Raw genomic sequence first — 22,552 nt, 5'->3', positions numbered from 1 at the left:
GCAAGTATGATAAATAAATAAATAAATAACCAAGTGTAGATATTTAAAAAAAACACACACAAATTCATTAAATTTTGAGAGATGACTTCACTGAAAAATCTTTTCAAGCTGCAGCGTTATGAAGGTTATTCTTTACATTCTTACAAAATGAAGTTCCCAGTTCTTGAATCTAATCATCTTGAATTTAAAAATTAAACAATTTAAAATCTTTTAGTTCATCTATGCACAGACCAACATGTTTAGCACCAAGACCCTATTACTGTTAGGCTGTTTGTCACGTAAAATCCCAATAAGACAAAATGAAGTCTGTTGTATAGTTAAACATTTGAAAAGGTTCAAGGGACAGTATAAATACTTTTGTTGGCCACAAGATGTATTCACATCTTAAAACTAAACATAATTATAATATGAACAAATAAAATGCGAACTTGCAACAAATATCTATCTGCTTGAAGACACATTAAACTGCACAGCCAGCCTCCCTGAAGCTCATATGGGTAATTATTCCAGCTGCACAATGGGCTGGTTTCTCTAAGAAGGAACGTTGGGAAGAAAAAAAAAAGAATATTAATTACATTTTCTATAAGCTGTTGTCTGGAGGGAACTTTCCTTTTTCCACACAGAGCTGGTGTTTTTGTAATTAAATGCCCAATACAGAACAGCAGTTTAATCTCCAGTGTGAAGCAGAATGTCAATTCTTTTACTCATAATGCTAACGAGCACTATGAAAAATAGAAAAATCTATAAAACTGTATTCTAGCAGTTAAAAAGCACTAAAAACAAAGGAGTTTTTAAATAATGCTTTAATTTGTTAAAGCAGGTTGGTTTGCTTTCCAAACCAACCTGGCTCTAAGAGAAAAGGAAGTTGCCCCTTATGTGAAATCATGAATAAACATATGTATATTTTTGTATAGTTCAGGTAACTCTTACACGCCAACAACCACACCTGAATTTCTTAATGTCAGCTGTCACAGTTTTGCTTGGACACTCAGCAGAAAGTGGTTTGAGTTGTGCAGAAACACAAACATGCAATACAAGCCCGTGATTACAGCCATGCTGGATAAAAAGCAATAACTAAAAATAAACACGGAAAACGTGTTTGTGCAGATCTACTGTTCTGTTTGCGGTCCGCAGATTAGTGTTGAGAGGAGGTGTTGGTCATTAATGTGCAGCTTGAACTTTGAACTCCCCTACAGGTCAGAGCCTTAACTCTGACTAGTTTAAATAAAATAATCCAAACTTTATGAAGTCAAGTTCATCAGCAACATGGCACTCCAACGTGCTTTACATCATAAAAACCTCACACAGTCATCAGTTATGGAACATGCAATATATTTTTTTTGTCAAATTGCCATGACGTCACATTTCCAAGATTTTATTTTGAATTTAAAAAAAAAATTACCACAATTATTTCCAAAATATGTGTTAAACCAAGAAGAAAACATTCATTATAATTACTATTTTTGGAAGGTAATCAAAATCATCAAACAAATAGTTTGGTGGATGTTCCACTTTAATCAACAGCAAATCTAAACAGGTGGGTTTTTTCCTTGTCAATGTTTTGGCTGTTTTGTGGTTTTCTGGAAGTTTGTTCCAGATTTGTTAAAAAAAACCTGATATAATCTAACCCTTTAGTGCTCGTTGAATGTTTAAATTGACATTGTGAGCAAGTTTATTGCCTACAGACGGTCTAAGAAATTGTTCGAGTCGTTGCTGTTTTGACCATTGTTTTTGATGCTATCATAAATGTTTATTTAGGCTATTAAGGCATTGACTGCGTTGGAGTTTAAAATTTTGACCAATTGCTACTTTGGTGTGTTAGTTTCGTGTTATGGAGCTTTCCAGAAATGGCCTGCGTTGTAAGCAAACTGAGAACAGAGAAGTACTGAGCCGAACGAGGAGGCTGGTAATGTTAATTGAATATTTGGAAGCGTGGCACATGAACTGAACGGCTTCGTTCACTTCCTCCGCTTCAAAGGCAGGCTACAATTGAAAAACAGCGCAGAAAATCATCATTGTTCACTTCTCCTTCTGTTTACTGATTGGCCCAGTGTATAATCTACTGAAGACAATCCGAGTGAACGAGAGAAAGCCCAGACTGTGCTGTAAGCGAGATTTTGTTTCTTAGGAACAGGAAGGGAAGGCAATAGCTAGGCTAATGGTGTATCGCTACTGAACGGTGACGCAGTTACAAAGCACAAAAAAATATGATCTTTACTTAAAATATGATCTTTACTTCCATTTGTGCCAAGTACTCTCTTAGCTAAGAGCACAAAAAGGACAAATCATCGGTTCATGTTGTGTTGACTTTTCAATGAACAATGAAGCTTGAAAAGTCATGAGAACAGAAAATAACCAGATTTGATGAAATTCAGTCTTTATGCTCTTTCATTCACACGAAAACTCAGTTTAGTATCACTCAGGACGAGCCCGACCCAGAGTCCCCAGGCTTAGCTTCCTCAATGGGAGGCATGTTTGGTGGGACAGTATTCTGTCCATCGGCCCTACAACATCCAGAGTCGAGGTCAATAGCACATCATCCCCACTATAAACTCTCCAGTACCCCCTCCAAGGATTCCAAGAAGGGTGGGTAATCTGAATCTGTCGTTCGGCCCATAAGCACAAACATCAGTCAGAACCCGTCTCCCACCCATAGGCAGAGGGAGGCTACCCTCTCGTTCACTGGGGTAAACCCCAACGTACAGGCGCCGAGATGGAGGGCAACAAGTATGCCCACTCCTGCCCGGTGCCTCTCACATGGGGAACTCCAGAGTGGAAGTACGTCCAGCCTCTCTCAAGGAGAGCGCTCTCTCAAGCGGTTCCATATAAATCATGTGTCGATTTAAAAATTTAAAACACATTTCTATCCCTGGAGGGTGGAATTATCTACACAGCATCATTTATCGTCACACTTCGACTTGGTCTGTCATTTGGTTGTTCATCCAGATAGTGTGGCGGTGGGTTTCTGGATGGCCATTAAATGTATTTATTGGCCAACTGACCAGAACATTCAGAGATACATAAAGACAGTCATAAAGTCGGCCTTCTATCACCTGAAGAACATTTCCTGGATTAAAGGACTAATGTCTCAGCAAGATCTAGAGAAACTCATCTGTGAGTTTCTCTTCAGCCGCATTGATACTGCAACAGCGTCTTCACATATGGAACAAATTGCCAGAAAACTTCAAAACAGTAGAAACACTGAGTTCCTTTAAGTCAAGCCTAAAACCCCACCTAATTAGAGTTGTTTTCAATTCGCAATAACTGGAACATTCATCAATTTAATGTATATTTGATGATGACTAGTCATGTTTTGGATGATGGCATTTGACCAAATATGGTGATTTGTTGTTTGAGAATAAAGGTTATTGGTTATTTCATAATTGGTTACCGTATTGTTTTCATCATATAAAGCACCTTGAATTGCTTTGCTAACAAGGCCAGGAAAAAGTAAAAAAAAAATAAATAAATAAAAAAATAGCGAGAGAGAGAGGGAAGTAGCACAGCTACGCTAGCTTGACTTTGACAATCTTAACATGTAGATGTGCTGCAGAATTTGCTGTTATTTGGTGACCGACACACCAACTCTGTGACAGATCATCAGTAGAGCAGGAGTTCAAATCAGCTAATCAAGTTAACCTATCACAGCGATCATTCACAGGAAGTGAGAGAAAAGTAGAATAAAAGTGGTTTTGGGTTCATCTTCAACTGTTTCTCTGTTATTTTCCCTTTGCGGTGTGCACTGCACTAAATTAGTAATACCTACAACTCCAGATTTCATTTTGTTGATGAAACCGTTCTACCACAGTAGCACGACTATGGATGACAAGTAAAAGATTCGACTTTTTACCCTCCAGCTTTTTGTACATGCACAAAATTTCTGGGTGTAAACAACAATGTGGAACGTGTGTGCACCAATAAACTTGATTTGACTTAAAGACTTATAAGAAGGGTCTTCCTGTAAAGTAGAGCTACCAAATGTATCATGTTGCAGTCATTATTGCAACATCATATCATACTATATTGCAACCGGAATGGACTGCCTCTATACAATATTTGGTAGGCTATAATATGATGCAATGCATGAAAACTCTGCCTGCCAGTAATGTATTAGGTGATGAAGACAGAGACAGGGAAGCTGGTTGGAGATGATGGGAAGACGGATGATCCTAAACACAGGAAAAACCTTGAAGAAAACCTGTTAGAGGCTGGAAAAAACTCCAGACTGGGTTGGTGTTTCACTTTCCATCCGGACGATGACTCTGCACAACCAGAACTACAACGGAATAGTTTAGATCTAAGAATATTTTAGTATGAAAACGGCCTATAGTCAAATCCAGACCTAACCAAAGTACAATTCTGCTGTAAGACTTGAAAATCGATGTTCATAGGCATTCTCCGTCCGATCTGACTGAGCCTGAGAAATTTTTACAAAGAAGAAAGTGCAAAATTTTTAGTCTTTAGAAGTCAAGGAACGTATTTTCCTTTCACTTCAGAAGTATGGATTACTTTGAGTTGCTCTATCACATAAAATGCGGATAATCTGTGCAGTAAACACTGGCTGTCGAGAACATAAAAGGGAGAAGGAAGGAGCAAGAGTGAGGCGACACACTGAGCACTGACACACTGACCTTCCATAAGTTACAAAAAGAAGTGAGAGGAAGGAAAGTGAAAGAAGGCCGGAATAGAGGAGTAGAGATGAAAAGAGAAGACCAAAGGAAAGAGAAATTCAGAAGGGACTGGATTTGGTGGAGTAGCAGAGCAAAGGAAGTAAAGGTGTTGAAAAGATTATAGGATTTCGGAGGAAAGTAAAGGGGGGAAAAATGAGAGATTATGAAATTAGAAAGGAAAACGGGTGAGGGGAAAAAAGGAGAAAGACTGGGGAAAGGAGGAAGAAGCAAGCAGAGCAAGTGACAGAGAAAGAAAGGGAGACATGAAGTGAGGGAGAGGGAGGGAGACGTGTCAGACGGAGAGATTAAAGGGAGAGGTGGAATGAAAGAGTGATGAGGGATGACTGCTGATGAATAATTGGTGGTGAGAACAGCGGAGCAGCGACGCTCAGCCTCTCCCGCTTCGCCGGAGGCCTCGCAAAAACATCAAGCGCCGCATTAAAAATAGCAGCGATCATTTGAAAACAGGCCCGAGGAAAAGCGTATTTACAAATAATTACTCCCAACATTTGTTTCATCCCACTTGGAGGAGCGGGGCGTGTGCGACAATATGACAGTTCAACACGGTGGGGGGAAGAAACACCACCTTTCTTTCTCAGAGGGCGCCAGCGCGACACCTGCTGAGGCGATTGACACCAAGCCTCGTTCAGACAATTATCGTCATCTCGCCTTGTTTATGGATGTGCGCAGCATGACTCCGGGACATTTAGGAAACTTTTTGTTGTTTTTACCAAACATTTCTCGGTTTTGACATGAATTATAAATGGAAAGTGAAGCGGATCATGACATCCTGACCTGCAGCTACACCTAAAATAAGTCAACCCTGGGGCGTCGCGACTCGCGGTAGTTAGCTTAGCTTAGCGCAGGCGCCCCGTAAACGGAGGAGCTCCGAAAAAGGTATTGTGACTCTCTTCGGCACCCTTACGGTCACTAGTGCCTACAAAAATATTTTTTCGAAAGTTGTTCAACACTGTTTCAAACATGATTGAGCACTACATTCTCAGTGTAAAGGCTGAAATGATCAAAATTAGTCAACCCTGCAGCGTCGCGTGACCCAATAGTTGCCCCCCTGCTTCAGCTCCAGCTCCAGTCCTCAGCACCTTTTCCGCATATCTCTCCCCCCTTCCGGTCGGGTTCTTGTCTAATAACTTAAAAACAAACTGTTCAGCCTTGTGTAAAATATAGGTTATTAAGCAAGATAGCCAGATTTAGCACTGCACCCTTTTTTAAAGTTTGAAATGATCAAAATTAGTCGACACTGGGGCGTCGCGACGCAGTTTATCGCTGGCGCCTCGTAAGCAAAGGCTACCGACCTCCGGCGCAGCAGTTTCGACCTCAGGTGCCGGACATCTTGGTGAGGATACCTGCTTGGTGAGAAGGTGTTCCAGGCACGTCCCACTGGGACAAAACCCAGAGAAAGACCCGGAGACACTTCAGAGACAAACTCTGGTCTGGGATTCCCCCAGAGGAGCAGGTCCGAGGGAAGTCTTGGCTTTTCTGTTTCACCACATAACCCCATCCGGAATTAAGCGGAAAATAAAGGACGGATGGAAGGATTTTAATTGGCTTCAGTCTTAATAACCACCAAATGCAAGAGTGACAATGGTTTAAAGATTCATAGAATCATCGTTTTATGAGCTTGGAGCCGTTTGAAATGCTAGAAGTCGTCTATTTAAGTAAAGCGTTATCTACTGCAACCCCAGACCAGTCGGCAGAGACCCTTCACATCTAATATCCTTAACTAACCCCTTAAATATGAAACCCAGACAGAAGGACACAGAGCAGTGGGTGAAATTTTCACATTTAATAATAGACAAAATGTTCTGTCATTCTTTTATGTACATCAGTAATTACAAGGTCAGTAAGCCATTCTCAAGTTTTACATGTTGTTCATCAGCTTTTAGTGATGCTGGTTTGCCTTACAGTGCCGTCTGACATACAAAATATGCTAATGTGCTGTAATCACATGATTAAAAGCCTGAATGGAACTTGCCTTAAATGAATTGAAAACTCATTCAAAAGTCATTCACAATACTTTCTCATTATTTACAAATAAAGAACAGCAACTGCTAAATTATACATATTAACAAACTACTTCCTCAATATATATAATGCCGCTATACAAAGAGACAGAGAGAAAGAGAAGAGGGTAATGCCTGATTTTACAATGACCCTATTGGGATGCTTTAAACCTGTGCATCGAAGCTTTTTAAATACGCATTAATGCTGCCAGTGTTTGACAAAAATAAATCTACTTGTACTGTTAAAATTAGACATTATTTCCATGACGATTTATAAATATTTGTCTGTACACTTCGAGAGGAAAACACAAGAGATTAGTGAGCGGAAGTAAGGCCAATGTAGAGGTGAGAGAGTTACCTGGCAGAGTTTGAGGCTCGGTAAGTGAGATCGATTGGAGGAAGCTGCCCATTTCTTCACACAAGCACTGAGGTGACAGCGTACAAGGTTCCTACACGTCCCCCCACCCCCAAACTCACACACACACACTCCATCCACCCCCTCGGATATTTAGAGCAGCTCGGGGGCCACTTCACACTCGGGTGGCCGCAAATGGTGGCGGGAGGTAATCGTGTGGAAAATCTGAACTTTAGGACTGGGGGAAGTCCTTTAACGCGACATCGGGAAGCGTTCGAACAGTAAAGTTCATGTTTTCGGTCAGGGCTGAGCTTCCATGTGTGATACTCAGAGGGAGAAGGTCAAGAGACTGAAGTCTTACAGATACCAGGGGATGTTTTGTGCTCTTTAGATCTGATTTGTTAAACTGATGATGTCTGAGTTGGCAAGGAAACAAATAAAATGAAGCTAAAACATCGTCCTATGATACTAATTCATAAAAAAAAAAAAAAAAGACATTCACAACTCTCATCGGCCAGCACATCACGGCAAGGTAAGAACTTGTGTGGGGAATCTGTTTTAGTAGCTGCAAAAAGTGTCCGCTTGCAGTCACTGTGCCATTCCCCCATGCAATATTTAAAACAAATCCATTGGTAAGATGTTGCAGGCCGGGTTTGTGTTGTACACAAAGCAACGTGCAGTTTTCAGTTTTAATCTAAAAGCAACATAGCTAAAAAAGCTAAAAAATAAAAAAAAGCCTTGCCAGCTGGACAGACACATGCCATTTTCCTACAGCTGGTCCACATAAATACCATCCTCTGATCTACTGGTGGAACCCTTCAGTCCACTGAACATCGACACCTTAACATTCAACCTGCTCTGGAAGGTGCAGTGGGGACGAACCAAGGAATCGACTGTTGGGGGAATCTGGAAGATTTTTGGTTTGATTTGCTCAGAAATCTCTTTTTTTTTTTCCTGATCAGTGATAAAGATTAAAAAATTGGTCCGACACAACTGTGGATGCGGTCAAAGTGAAGACAATTCAAAGTTACCGTAAGGTCAGGGGAAGCACAGTGATGTAAGACTTGTCCAGAAACGTCTGTGGCTCGTTTAGGGTGAGAGAGACAGAATTTCAGCAGATAACAGAAAGGTGGAGCGGAGAAAAATAAAGTTACACTTTTTAAAAAATTTAAATCTTTTTGAGCTTTCAACTCATTTTCACTCTGCTATGGAACAAGCTAGACCTCGACGTCCTGGAATCCTTTTAGAAATCTGATCGCTATGGCAAACATCCGTTTCTTTAGCAATGCTTGGTATGCTAACCGCTAGCCTAAAGCAAAAAACATTTAAGATGCTGAAAACATTTAAGATGTCAGTTCGACGTAGCCTTCCTGCTAATGAGTTCTTAAAGACAAATTAAAATTGCCAAGAAATCGGCAGCTTTTCCCCCAAAAAAATTGGGGGGGAAAAAGTATCGGAAAAAACAAGAAACTGGAAATTGATCATTCTGTTTGTTTCAGTTTTTGTTTGTTAATAATAATTTAACACTGTACCTGTTGGCATTGAACCAAAATATAGGTATTTTTTGAAAACATTGAAGAAATCTGACAATCCAACAGACTTGAATAAGATGGAAGAGTTGAGCTAAAACTGCTCCACGATGTTACAAAAAAAAAAAAAACTTTTCATGACTTGGCAAAAAACAACAAAAACAGGTCTACTGAATCTGTGACTGGACTTGTTTTGCTGTGATAAACATTAGCCAGTTAAAATGCTGCAGTGATCCTAATTTAAGATGAAATTGACCAGCACTGCTCTACAGGTCTAACTCCAGCAGGTTGTTTCCGCCTACATGTTCCGCTAACTCAGCAAAAAACAAAAAAAAAGAGTTGGAGGTGAAATGTCCAAGAGAATATTTCATTTACATTCCCCTATTTTCTCACAATGCATCTGAACACTGAGGCAACACAGCAGCTGACGGTAAATCTGAGGTCATATTTGATGCTTCTAGGTTTCATCAATGCCGAGAAACACGACTCCAAAACCAATCAGTGGATCACTTCAGACCGGCTCTGCTCAGCTATCCTAAAACCTGAGACTAAGAACATTTCATTTAGTTGTACAATCATTTAGGAGTTAAAAAGAGACACTTTTTAGTTGTTTTACTTCATAATAAATATAGTAGGTGATGTTTGTGAAAAATAAAACACAAACATAAGTGTGGTTTGGCGGTTACCAAGGTGCTGAAACTCAATAGTAAATAAAACATGATTTGCTGCTGCTGTTGGACTCAAAGTCCTGCTAAAGCTGCAAAAGCCAGACAGAGCAATACAGGGGTCGGCCATCTTAGTGTCAGCAGGACATCAGCCATTGTCATGGTAACCGGGCTGCGCAGGTTATCTTTATTCTGGTCGCCATCTATTACACACTACTGAATGTTTATTTTTTTGTTTTTTTTCATTTTTCCAATTTGTAATAAATGAAGAATCTTTGATTTGCAAATCAGTTTGTGAAAAGCGAGAAAGCGGCGACATTTTCGAATGACTGCAAACTCCGATATTAAACATCCAGCGCAGCAAAGCGGTGAAGGGAGGCCTTTGTTTTCTTAAAGATGGTGGAAAAAAAAAAGATCCAACAGTAACATGCATTTTATAACCTCTGCTTCATTTTTGTGCATGTGTGTGTGATGTTGAGAAACTTTTAAAAACGCCACGCTTCAGCAGAAGCAGCAGATATGAACAGTAGTTCCTAATGTTGCAATAAACACTAAAAAAAAAAATTACTTAGATGGGAATGATGAGTGGAGAGGAAAAAAAATAGAAAGAAAAAGCAAAAGCAGCAGATGTAGTGTTGACTTCTTAATGCTACAGTGACTGCTGGAGTTGCTGAGTGGAGTTGTGGGGCACTTTATAATTACAGAATGTCAACTTCGTTCATGGTTTCTGCTCTGACCTTTTCCCGCCGTTAAAAGTGCGCCCTTTAACCGACCAGATCGACGCTGCGCAGTTCTACGGCACCGAGCACATGGGAGAGCTCGCAACCAAACACAACAAGCTCTTTAGGGCACAACGCAGGTTATTAAACTGTTCCATAACGGCACTTTTCAGAGGGCGGGAAGTTAATAACCTTGTGAGGCGTTGGGGAGGGGGGGGGGATTTCTTCTACTGAATTATGTCTCTGTCTTCTGTCAGAACCCTGCAGGTGTTGTGGCTGCATAAAAGATGACCATCAAGGAGGAAACAGAGAATGACAATGGAGCTGAAGGTAAAAAAAAATAAAGATAAATTAAAAAAAAGTGGAAATGCGATACAAAAAATATATCGTCTCTGGACCAGAATGCAGCTGGACAGGTGACTGGTCAGTCAAAAGTTAAAAAATCAGGTCCCTTCCGGTTCCGTGAAATGCTACTTGGCAGCGACAGCTAAAAAAACTCTTCTGTGTTTTTGCTAACTGTGTTTTCATTACTGTTTTTTAATCGGCATTAGAAATGGTGGATGGAAACGGGGTTTCGCAAAAAACTGAGGAACGTTCAAGCTAGCATTTATCGGAAAGCCCACAAGAAATGGGTTTTCCGAAAAAGAGCTAATGCGCTAAAGGAGGAGATGGAAACAGATTTGCCAAATAAGTTCTAACATATTAAACTTTCCCATCCACTGCTGGGCCTTACCAGAAGCACAAAACTTGGAAGAATTTTAAAATCTGAACCTTCACCTAGGAGGGAAGGACCACACCTTTTTCTGAGATGTGTGGTCTGTGCTAGCTAGCAGCCGCTACTTCCTGCTTATGACAGTTGTGGATAGCGTCATCATCAGATTAAATTATGGCTAACATAGTCTGGTTGATTCCCTCCAAACCAGTAGCTGGAACACGTTTCACACATTTCAAATGTTTGCTTGTTATTCACATGCAAACTGGGTGGAAACATGGCGACTGTGGGGAAAAATACTCAATTGTCCATTTTAAGTAAAAGCAAGGTGTTTTCAAATAAAGCAGATATAAAATTCACTCAGGCTCCTGCAACAGAAAGCTGGGTTTAATTTAGTAGATTTGTGCTTTTCATACAGGCTATTGTTGATGCAAACAGAAATTCAAAACAATAGCTGGTGTTTGGTAGAGCTGCTGTATGAGTGAACCTGACATGGGAGACAAATTCAGCAGATTTCAGGAAGGCTGAAAATCTTAATCTTTCAGATCAAAGATTTGAGAAAAACAACCGTAGACTGGAAGTCGGCCTGAAGCGTCTGACCGATGCAACTCTGGTGAAAACAGCAGACGATCCGACGTCCAGATGGACTCACAACAATAACTACACTGTTGTTTGATACAACCGGCAGAAGTTTTACTGATTCCTTTGATTCCCTCATCTTCCATTCTTTGAAAAAATAAAAAGTAGGCATAAACATTTATTAGTGCTATTTTTCTCTTTTAATTTAGTCAGGGGATAGAGATGGTAGTTTTACAGCCTTACAGCTGTGCTAAATGATGTGAGGAATTTACATTTTTTAAAGTATGTTTATTGGTTTATTTATTGTTCACTTTTTTTGTCATAGCAGCATCTTTATGTTTTTCATAGACAAATTTAGTGTTTTTAACCTCGGCTGGTTGAATCAGTGGAGTTTGGTGCCACGGCCTCCAGCTAGACGTTAACGGTTGTTTTCATTACGACTTTCTGAAAAAAGAATCTGAAATAAAATGTTGGGGTAAAATGAATCACTCAGCACATATAGAAAAACAACAAAGAAACGGAATAAGACATGATGACCACTCAGCTCCAATCGGTCTGGTACCGTATAAATCCTGGTCCGTCAACAGGAAGCCGTACATAACTGAGCAGCTGACTGAGCAGCTGACTGAGCAGCTAACTAATCCTAATTCAAAGCAATGCATTTAGGATTCAGGATCAATAATTTGAACAACCGAGAGACAGAACTATTGGTCCGATTATGTTCATCATCGCTGTAGTTAGCTTTTAGGAGCCAGAACGTTTTTATCAGACGCCATTTTCTCATGTCCACAAACTACCGATGGATGAACATATGATTTGTTTCGCCGTGTGTGAAACGTTGGAAGCAGACTGGCAGGGCGGCGGCCTCTGCTGAGCTGACCCGAGACGGACGGAGTGTCTCCTGTCCTCTGTCCAGTCTGGTTCCAGGAAGGCGGCTCCGGATGGAAACGTCGGGCTTTGGCCACGCAGGGAATCATCCAACTGTGGTTCATCGCCACCGGAAGGCTGCTGGATGTGAGGTTATGTTGCCCGGGGCGACCGGTCAGCAGCCTCGACTCGGTGCTTACAGATGGGTAACGACGCAGCTGGGGAAGCTGCGGGGTTTTTTCTTTTTTTTTTTTTTGGAGTGTGTAGTTTTCCAGTTTGTTCCTTCGATTCAAAGTGAAATAAAAAAAAAAAAAAAAAAAAGTAGAACAACAATAACAAAAAAAATAATAATAATTTAAATTAAAACAACATTTAGGGTTGCAGAGTCTCTGGAGGTTTTTTTTTTTTTTTAGAAACTACGAGACTGAGGATGTGCTGTAGCAGCGAGCCGCCTCCACTCCATCCAGTCCATGTCAACAAATGTAAAACATGGAGGAAGGGGCGGAGTCAGCGTCTCCTCTGGTCCTCTCTCACCCCCACCTGAACCCCCCCACATCCCTCCATCTTTGAACCGGTCAGTTCTGGTACGAGGAGAGAGAGAGAGTGTAGGGGAATCGGGGGGAAAACCTGCTGATCTCATCAAAATGTTCCAGTACTACGTCCCAGCATGCACCTCTCCCTGCCAGAGCGGAGCTGGCAGAAGTCTCTGAAGGAGGGAGGCTGAGCAGCGAGGAGGAGGGAGCGGGGTGGGGGGATGAAGAGCGTTGGGTGTAGGGTGGTGGTAGGCTCAGATGCAGGTGGACGGCTGTGCAGAAGGCTGCTGCTTGCGGCTCCTCAGACCCCCAGACTTCTCCTTGTAGCCCACGCACATCTGCTGGGAGACGTCGACCAGCGCGCTGGCCACCGCCAGACCTGCACACACACACACACGCACGCACACACACACATCGGCGTAAACAGGTGAAGACGTACAGCGCTACATACGTGTCAGTTACATACAGCGACTTGGAAAAACATTTACAGTCCCCGGTTGTTTCACATATGTTGCTTCATTGCCACCATAAATGTTTGTGATGTAAAGTTGCAGTAAGTATTCATCTACAAAAGCAACCAATCAGAGCCAGGGGGCGGGTCTTAACACTGCTCACACACTGCTATGCTACAGCGGTCGTCTATGCTAGTTAGTTAGCACAGCTTCAGCTATGCTAACTAGCTTAATCTACAGTATTGTTTTTTCCACTGAAATCTGCTTTGAACCCCTTTATAAAATCAGGGTGATTTCAGAAATAATCTACATAAACTGAAGTTGGTGTTTTTAGGTGTGAATACTTTTGAACGCCTCTACACCTGATGCTAGAAGTCGTTGGTCTGGTGTTTTTTCCTCAGACTCCTCCGATCGTTAATCTTTCTGTCCGTACTAATCTTTTTCCATCAACTATAATTTTTCAACACCATTCAACCGTCTCTCTCTGCTATGTTTCTCTTCTCCTTTGATCTAACATTTATTTTTATTATCCCTTTTCCCCAGGATAGCCTGACTTGCTTCATTCCTCCGTGGACTTTAACAAAAACTTTTTTTTTTTTTACCACCACCATGTTGCTTCGCCTCTCACAGTTTCAGTCCCCAGACCCTGCGTGTGCCCAGGGCTCTTATTAATTACCATAAAGTCCTTTTGTCAAAACAAAAGTGGCCCCGGCTCTCGGCAGAGCGCTCCCCCTGTGTTAGCTGCGCTCCTGCTACAAACGCTGTTAAGTCGTCTCCCATCCGGTCGCTGCATCAAAAACTCTCCGTCGTCTGCGCTGCGGCCTCCCATCACATCTGTCTTCTCTCTGCTTCCAAGATGGCCGCTCTCACGCCCCACCAAACATCCACAGAGATGACTCCAGCTTGCGTTTGAAGGCTTGTTTGGGTAATGTGAGCCAAAGTAAACTCGCTCTTAGATCAGATGACGAGCAAATGTGTGCAGCCTCCACCGGGAGCGAGGAGGGTGTGTGTGATCCCGGCTGCTCCTCTGGGAGTTCACGTTCTGCTGCCAGCTATTTGTTCTCCGTGAGGTTAACTGCATTAATCATAAGTGATAAACACAGCTGATTGGAAATGCTGCGCCTCAGAGAGTGTTAATACATGTTAATGATGTGAGCCGCTGGTGGATGCTCAGAGACACCGCCATCTCATCGCCTGCGTTGCAGTTCTGACGTAAAGGATTTCAGCGTTTTATCGGAATTTGAAATTAGTTTGTAAAAGTAACAGGGTTTTATTGCATTTACAACAACAGGTATTCCTAAAGAACGACCCAGATTTGTTGGCTTAAAAGTGACTTTAAAAATAACCTTTAAGGAGGTAGTAAGCATACTTTTCATTACAAATCTTTTTTTTGTTTTTGTTTTTTTACTGGTCTGATGTATTACTCTAATTTTAAATGTGAAGTTTTCATTACATATGAATGGGAAATGACTGACAGTGCAGTGTGAAAGAGAACCTGCTAAAAATGTAGCAAACATTACAATTTTGGTGGAAACAAATCTAGTCTCGTTAAGTTTTCATCTTAAACATAAGGTGCTGCATCATCTTTTTTGTGCAGGATATTATAAGCCTGGTGGGCCACCAGGCTTTACTTACGACCCCACCAGGCTAAGCATTGTTTCCTTATTCGGTATTTTTATGTTTACCTTTTATAAGAGTTTATAGTTGCTGTTTGGGTTTTGTTAATGTCTTCCACCAACACGTTTACAATTACCTAACCATACTTTCAAATTTCCTGTCAACTTTGAACATTTTTCAACTCAAAAGCACGATGGGTTGCTGGATGACTGCCCCAGTGCCCCACCTGCCAGGCTGAGCAGGTTTTCTGGGGGAAACACTGTTGTGTGTTGCACAAATTCCACCAAATTTACCCCAAACACCTTGTTCCACATGTTTGGGGTAAACTGGCAGGTTTGTAGTCATTTCATCCTCAGAAATGCATTGAGATGTAAGATGTTCAGAACTTAGGATATAGTTCTGTAACCAAACGCGGCTTCAAAGCCCAGCTTCATCCCTGACATGTTCGTTGAGACGTCCCACTTGATGCGCTGTTAAGAAAAGTTATTCCTGTCTGTGCAAATGTCTGATGATCCGTCTCCGTAGCTTTAATATAAATTGTTTATTTTTAGTAAAAACTAAAGTTTGTGTTTGTTAAACCAAGAAGGAATTGAACAACAAAGGACAAAAAGAGAAGGAAGTGAACCGGGTTGGGGGAGCCCGAAGGACTGAAACTGTGATGCTCCAGCTAACCAAAGCAACAGAATGCAGCAGAAAGGAAGAATGTCAGATCAAAGAAAATGTATTAAAAAAAAAAAGAAGAAAAAAGCAAAAGCAGTCAGCAGCTGCATCTTACCAGACTGTCCTGGAGGAGGGATGCCGCCAGAGCCTCTGGGTAACCGTACAAAGATGGAGAGCACGGCGGCTTTGTTGCCAAAGCAAGGCTCAAGGGCGATGGGTTTTGGAACGGACTGTGGAAAGAAAGAGGGGAAAAAAAAGAGCGTTACACATCACTAGCCGGCTAAATCCGAGCGATCACAGAAGCTTTGCTGCTACTGTTCTCATCTGTGTCAGCAACAAGCATGACAAAAAAAATGCTATTTATTCTCAGCAGAGATAAACAAACAGATTCACAATCACAAATCGGACCCACCGCTCCCCTCCACCCACACTGAGCTCAGTGCAGTCAGCCGTCTGCATCGGCTGCATTTACGTCGGTGTTCTCCAGTCACCGCAGGCTGGGTGACACACCTGACTCTCTAAAAACCAATATCTCCTGTTTATCAGCATCTCATCCATATGTGGAGATGAGTCTGTTCACACACACACACACACACGCACACACACACACACACACACACCATCCTCCTGTAAACACTGTCCTGGATCCGCCGCGGCTCGCCTCCTGCAAAATTCATGGGCTTTACCTGGACGAACAGAGTGTGGGCACAGAGGCCGCCGCTGCAGCATACCGATAACTTTTCTACGTCTCGTTGGCTTTGTGTTTTGAATTTGCAAAGGCCGTTGTGAGAAACTGGGCCATGACACGGTTACACACACCACTGACACCGTCCAGAACGCAGCAGGCTGGTTTTTATTCCCCACTGAGTCGGGTTCAATCCCCCAAGAGGGAATGCCGCTGGAGTTTCAGTTGGTGTTTCCGTACAGTGTTGCACAGGTTCATCATAACTCATCTCTGTCATTGTAACGGACACACACACACACACACACACACACATGCACACACACATTACAGCGGTAGTAGTTATTCAGGCTTTGACCCATTTTACACATTTATTCTCTGCTCCATCTCTCCACGCCGCAGCTTTCATACGCGGCGCCCGTCACATGGATGAGGCGTAAAAACCCCGAGGCGCTTGTGTGTAGATTCACTGCGTTGTAGCACAGAGACGTCTTTCTTCCAATATAATGTGTGTCTCTATGGAAGTGTTTAACTACCAGAGTTTGGAGATAAATTCAGGAGAAATATCTCGTTTAAACCAGGAAAGATTCTCGTTACGACGATTAAAAAGAAACTCGATGTAATGAGAATTATACATCATTAAAACCAAAATATCTTCCCTTAAAAATGAGAAAGGTCGCAACAGTAAAACAGCAGAACCTCTTGGACGTTTTAGGAGAGTCACAGCGAGCCGGTTTATGCCTTTTTAAAAAGTCCTAATGGTAAACGGTAAATGTCTTGTACTTGTATGACACTTTATGAAGTCCACATTACTTCACTCTACGCTCAGTCATTCGTCCATTCACACACTGTGATCTGTTAGGAGTGTATTTTTATGCCTTAAGATGGGAAAGTTCTCGTTCTAATGAGATGAAATTCATCTCAATAAAATGGGAAAGTTCCTTAAAAGAGGAATCTTTCTCGTTATATTATAATGCATTAATCTAATTTAACGCGTTGCAGTTCCAGCACTGGTTTAAATGTGTTGACGTGTTTAGCTAAAATGTGACCAAATTTGCAAATAAGTATTCTCTCACACAGATTTCTTTGTTCCCATTTCTTCTGGATTTTACAGAAAAAGGAACTTTGTGGGAATTTGAATAAAGTCTCAAATTCCTTCAAGTTAATGCTTATGTTGCTGCAGACTTGAAGGAACCCAATAACAACAGGATCTGAACACACATTCCCATCTTTCTCATGATCCTGGGCTCATCTGAGCCCAGACTGCGTCATGCCCTTAAAGTGTGCGTTCACACCTTTAATCAATATCCAGTTCGTTTGCCTAGAAAGCCCGGTTCGTTTGAGGAGGTGTGAATGCAGAATCAAACTCATCAAAGCAAACGCATGTCTGCCTACAAACCTCGGCCTCGGTTCGGTGGAAGTGAACTCTGGTGCGGTTCGAACGCCAAGTGGACCGGAGATCGCTCTAAAACCAGGAAGTGGACTACAGAGCAGGGCATTCTGGGTAAATAGAAACAAAACAAATGAGCGAGTCTAGAGCTGGTGGGAGAAACGGCTCGTGGTCGTTTACCAGAGACAAAAGGAAATCCTACAACCACTAAAATCTGATGCCACTCCATTTTTGTTTGCATTTTGTGAAGATGGAAGTTATGCAGATTTTCTTCTGAGGTTTCTATGACGTTTCCCTCAGTAGTTCTCGGGGCAGCGCCACCACAGGCGAGGAGGTGAACAGGTTCTTCAATTAGTTTGGATACATAGCAAAACGTAACAAATGTTGGTTTCCCAATCGAGTCTATCGGACCATCAGATGTGAAAACACCTTAAATCCATGTCGACTAAGTAGCTCAACAATATGATTTCAGACATTAAGGAGTTTTTTTCATGTTCTTTTTTGTTCTCCTTTTACTTCCAGGAGAAAATTAGGCCATTTAAAAAAGCTAAAGCCTGTGTACAAATCCCCTGAAGGCATTTTTTGCATAAAAAAAAGACACTAACATTACAGATTCTTTGTCAAAAAATGGCTCCCGTTTCTTTTTTCTTGCTCATGAGTAATTGCAGAGTGATTGCAGTAAGCTGCTGGGAACTTCTGTTGTCATGAATCTTTGAACAAAGACACTTCCTAACAACTTGTGTATGTCTCTCCATACCCGTCTCGGAGCTCGAAACACTTTTGAGCTGAGCCGGTGCGCACACGCGGCCCCGCCGTCTCCCCAGGAGCCGACAGAGGTCAACAGTTCAGCTGCAGACAAATGGGCTCCTGCAGGGATGGAAGCTCAGTCCAAGCAGCGCTCGGAGCCGCAAAAGCAGGCGGATATTAAAGTCGGCCGCTGCTTCTCGGCCCCCAATGTGTGGAAATTTTATAAATAAATGATTCGACGACGTCCTGACTTGGAGAAATGAGCCTGACTAAAGTAAACAAATTACTTCAATTAAGAAGCGGGTCGCCGCTTTGTTTTATTTTCTTTCCATCTCCAGCTTCCACTGGGTCGTCTTTTATTTTGCTCTTGTCAGGTTTATTTAAACTGGCTGACCTGGAGACGCTGGACAGGATGTGGTTTATCCTGCAACCTTTGAGTCAGAGAAGGAAGGATTTGGAACCAACTCATCAAAAATGGAAACACAGCTCCATCTTCCATTTAATGGTTTTCATTAAAGAAAAACATTTTGTTCCCTTTTACTGATGGTCTTTCACACACTGCCTCTCACTGTGGTTTGGAGGAATTTCCTTTGGCCTTTTTAACAACATTAAATGGTCATTTAGAAGCATGAAATAGATGGATGGAATAACCCGAAGTCGATGAAAATGATTATTTGATGCTGTAGCATCTCTGCAGGAAAAATCCAACTCCTAAAGAGCTACGAATTCTGATTGGCTAAGAGGTCTTCTGAGAGGAAACAAAACTTTTTTTTAACCTGCAAAACTTTACAATCCCAAGTTTTACAGAATATGAAATAAGAAGAAATATTCCAAGGTCAAATATTTTACTTTCATTGGAAATGAATTAATTTGTATTTCTGCAGAAATGTATTAGAAATGCTAAGAAGACTGACATTTCTTTCCACCTCTATCTGACAGGAAAATCAAAAGGGCTAAGAAGGTTCGTCTATAGTACAGTTCTTGAATAAAAATGCTTCTATTAACAAAATCACTCTGTTTTAGTTTTCCAATGTGTTTGAAAAGAACACCAGGGCCACTTAACATGACTGTAAGTCACAAGTACAGGGTTCATTCTCACTTTTAGAAATATCATTAGTTCTCCAAAGTTCTCAGCAACTTTTCTACCATTTTTTAACATAAATATGGATAGATGATAGTATGGATGGATGACAGGATAGATGGTAGTATAGGTGGATGGATGGAGGGTCTGGTAGACAGCACAGATGGATGTAATCATTGATAGATTGATGAGTAATAGTTGTATGGATGGAACTGGTGATGAAAGGAAGGATGGACAAATATGTGGACTACATTAATTAATGGATGCATAACAAAAGAATGCATGATGATTGCATTCAGTTATAAAACCCACCATGCAGGCGAGTCATTCATATTTACTGACAGTCGAGTAACAAGAACAAAAATCTTGTTTCCATTTAGCCTCAGGTTTTGTAATCTCCCAGCTGGCTAATTTTGTTTCAAAAGTGGAAGTATTAAACCGGATCCTACCAAAAAATAACAAACCCGGCTTGTTTAGGTTGCGTCTCCAGGCCCGGGTTGGCCTTGGGTTACACGTACATCTCACTTTACCGTCTTTACACTAGAAAAATAACGAGCTGTGTCTGATCACACCAACGAACCTGCACACCTTGTGGAATAAAGCAAAGGTGGAGAGGCTGACGCGTTTTAATTTCACAGCTTAGGACTGTTTTAATGCTCGTCTGCCAAACCCCATTTCCACTGCACTGCGTACATGCACCCATCGCATCCCCTCATTCACGACATCAGATATGCACATGGGAGATGAAAAGATCTGGAAGATCATATCTGGAATCAGAGGAGACTTGTCAGACGGTGTGGGATTACTTTCCCTTCAACAGGACATGCAAGGCACTCGTCACCACACAACCAGAAGTTCAATTTCCACCTGAAACTATGAGACAGGCGGCTCACATTTGTATTTGTTAGAAAAAACCAACCTCTGCGTCCCCTTTTACACACACATTTCATCTTCAGTGTGGGGCGGATCAAACCCAGAGAAAATTCAATTACCTGCTGGTTTTAAATTCTCTGTGCCGGCTCTTTCTCTTTAAGATGTTTCCCCAAAGGTAGAGTCTTTTCCGGTGGTCCTGTATCTTAATAGCATTCCCCAGCAGATGCCTTTGTTTTATAGGATTCCAGCCCGCCACTCGCAAGTCGCCACCCCCAACATCACCACTCTGGAGACTTATCTAGACCGGCCAGGCAGAGCGGCGAAAGGTTTTGTTAAATTACCTTCAGTAATTAGCCCAGCAGCACGTGGGATCGCTGCTGAGCCTACACACACACACACACACACACACACACACACACACACACACACACACACACACACACACACACACACACACACGTTTGTGTTGCTATCTTTGTGGGGACTTTCCATTGACTTCCATTCATTTCTACAGCCTAAACCTGACCTTTACCCTTTTCCTAACCCTAACCAACCAAAACTCAATTCACACCTTAGCCCTAACTCTGACCCCTGACCCAAACAGGGTTTCCCCTCGTGGGGACCAGGCTCCGGTCCCCACAAGGAGCGATTGGTCCCCACAACGTAGTATATGTCAGGAGAATCGTCCCCACAAGGTATTACACACAGATGCACACACACACGCGCACACGCACACACACACACACACACGGGCACTGATGTGGGCACACTAAGCTCGCCTTTCATCGCGTGTTCCTCAGCAGCAGCCAGAGCGCGTTGTTAGGTCTCACCACAGACGGCACCACTGAGGGAACTTCCAGGAGTTTTTACTCCTTTTCTTTGCCAAGAAATCGGGAGATTACGACGGTGGCTGGAGCTACGCAAGACAACAAGCTGGAAAAACAAGCTGTGTGCACAGTTGACAGCAGCAGTTTGTGTACGCTGAATAAGCAGACAGCTACACCTTCCCCTCTTATTTAGGGCAGTTAGAATCACCAACATTATTTCAATTTGCTAAAAGCCACAAGAACGAGAGAAAAATATGTGAGATTTATGTATTACTGTCTTCAAGGTCAGAAGTTTGCATACAGAGTGACTACTATCTTTTTAAACTGTGAGGGCTTTGGAAACCCCAGGTTAACGGACACATTTGAGTTAATTGGAGCTTCACATGCAGAAGCATTTTCCAGCCACATGATGTCATTTTATAGCACAATCAAGTAACTATGTTACCTTCACTTGTTACAAAAATGCTATTTATATCAAATATGACTTAAAATAAAGTTGACTTTGTAACTTAACGCCTTGACATTGGACCTCTGTCTCTTTAAGAAGCTCCTGCTCTTTCTGAAACTCCGCCTTCAGGAAGTCATCACAACATGGCTCCTCTATTAACCCTTTAACAATGTTTTTAACCAACATTTCATTGAGTAGTAGCTCCTATAACGAAGTCAGCAGATGTTTAGGTCCACCAGATGTTTGCTAATTGCTGCTGGCTAGTCTGATGAGGAACTTCAGCAAGCCATTATGTGAAGCATGAGGAAGCCTAGAACATGTGACACAAGTCATACAGCTCAAAGGCGATGCTACCAGATATTGAGAATACAAATATAAACATCTGATTTTGAAGGTATAGACAAATAAATTTCTGACAATTTTTTTGGTAATTTTAACCAACTTAAAATGAAAGAAGTTTGGTCTGACTGAACTTCAGACAGTGACCAATTGTCATGCAAATTTTGAGCGAAATCTTAAAATGTTGCCAATAACTAATAAATCCTTAATACATTATGGAGTATTTATAATTATCTTGTAACCCAGATCAGGAATTAGAACAAACTTGGAAACCAGAACAGGAACATTTAGTTAATGTGCTTTAGATCAACATTTAGCACCGCCTTACTTCATAGAATCAAACATGAAGAACCAACATTCAGTTTATGCCTACTTTTTTTTTCTCTTTTTGCTCTTTCCTTTGATTTATTGTTTCGTTTGTATTTCCTTCTAATTCATGTAAAGCACTTTAAACTGCCTCATTGCTGAGGATGTGCTATATAAATAAAATTACCTTACCTTAACAATAAGAGAAAGAAAAACAAAAATAGACGTAAATTAGGCATGTTTTTATTTACTGGTTTATTTACCGCCGACTCTTTTTCAGAAAACCCAAAAGCGATCGTAAAAACTTCTTTGCGAAATTGTGGAAGTCGATTTGAAGTCCCACGTTTCCATCAACCTTTTCTAAGAGACTATTTGTGAGAAATCAATGTGTACACCAACATCTGACTCCAGCTGTATTTTCTCAGACATTATTTTCTCTTTCCACACATTTTCTAACATGGGAAAAAAAAATATCCCCAG

At 41.6% G+C, this 22,552-nt stretch overlaps 1 protein-coding gene across 1 annotated transcript in view; it reads right to left on the bottom strand.

The window, feature by feature from the left end:
- Positions 1-6,459: 6,459 nt before the first annotated feature.
- atrn (attractin) overlaps positions 6,460-22,552 on the bottom strand; it is a 148,039-nt gene continuing 131,946 nt past the window's right edge. The window contains exons 28-29 of the mRNA XM_088002895.1: positions 15,495-15,609; positions 6,460-13,029 (exon numbers count right to left, since the gene is read on the bottom strand). Coding sequence (XP_087859021.1) covers positions 12,905-13,029; positions 15,495-15,609 — 240 coding nt within the window. The 3' untranslated portion in view covers positions 6,460-12,904. The remainder of the gene's footprint in view (positions 13,030-15,494; positions 15,610-22,552) is intronic.

This window comes from Poecilia mexicana, unplaced genomic scaffold (assembly GCF_051168715.1).
Source record: "Poecilia mexicana isolate PSO_F unplaced genomic scaffold, ASM5116871v1 scaffold_22, whole genome shotgun sequence".
NCBI classification, from domain to species: domain Eukaryota; kingdom Metazoa; phylum Chordata; class Actinopteri; order Cyprinodontiformes; family Poeciliidae; genus Poecilia; species Poecilia mexicana.
The sequence above is the reverse complement of the archived record's forward strand: the minus strand, read 5'-3'. Positions and strand labels throughout refer to the sequence as shown.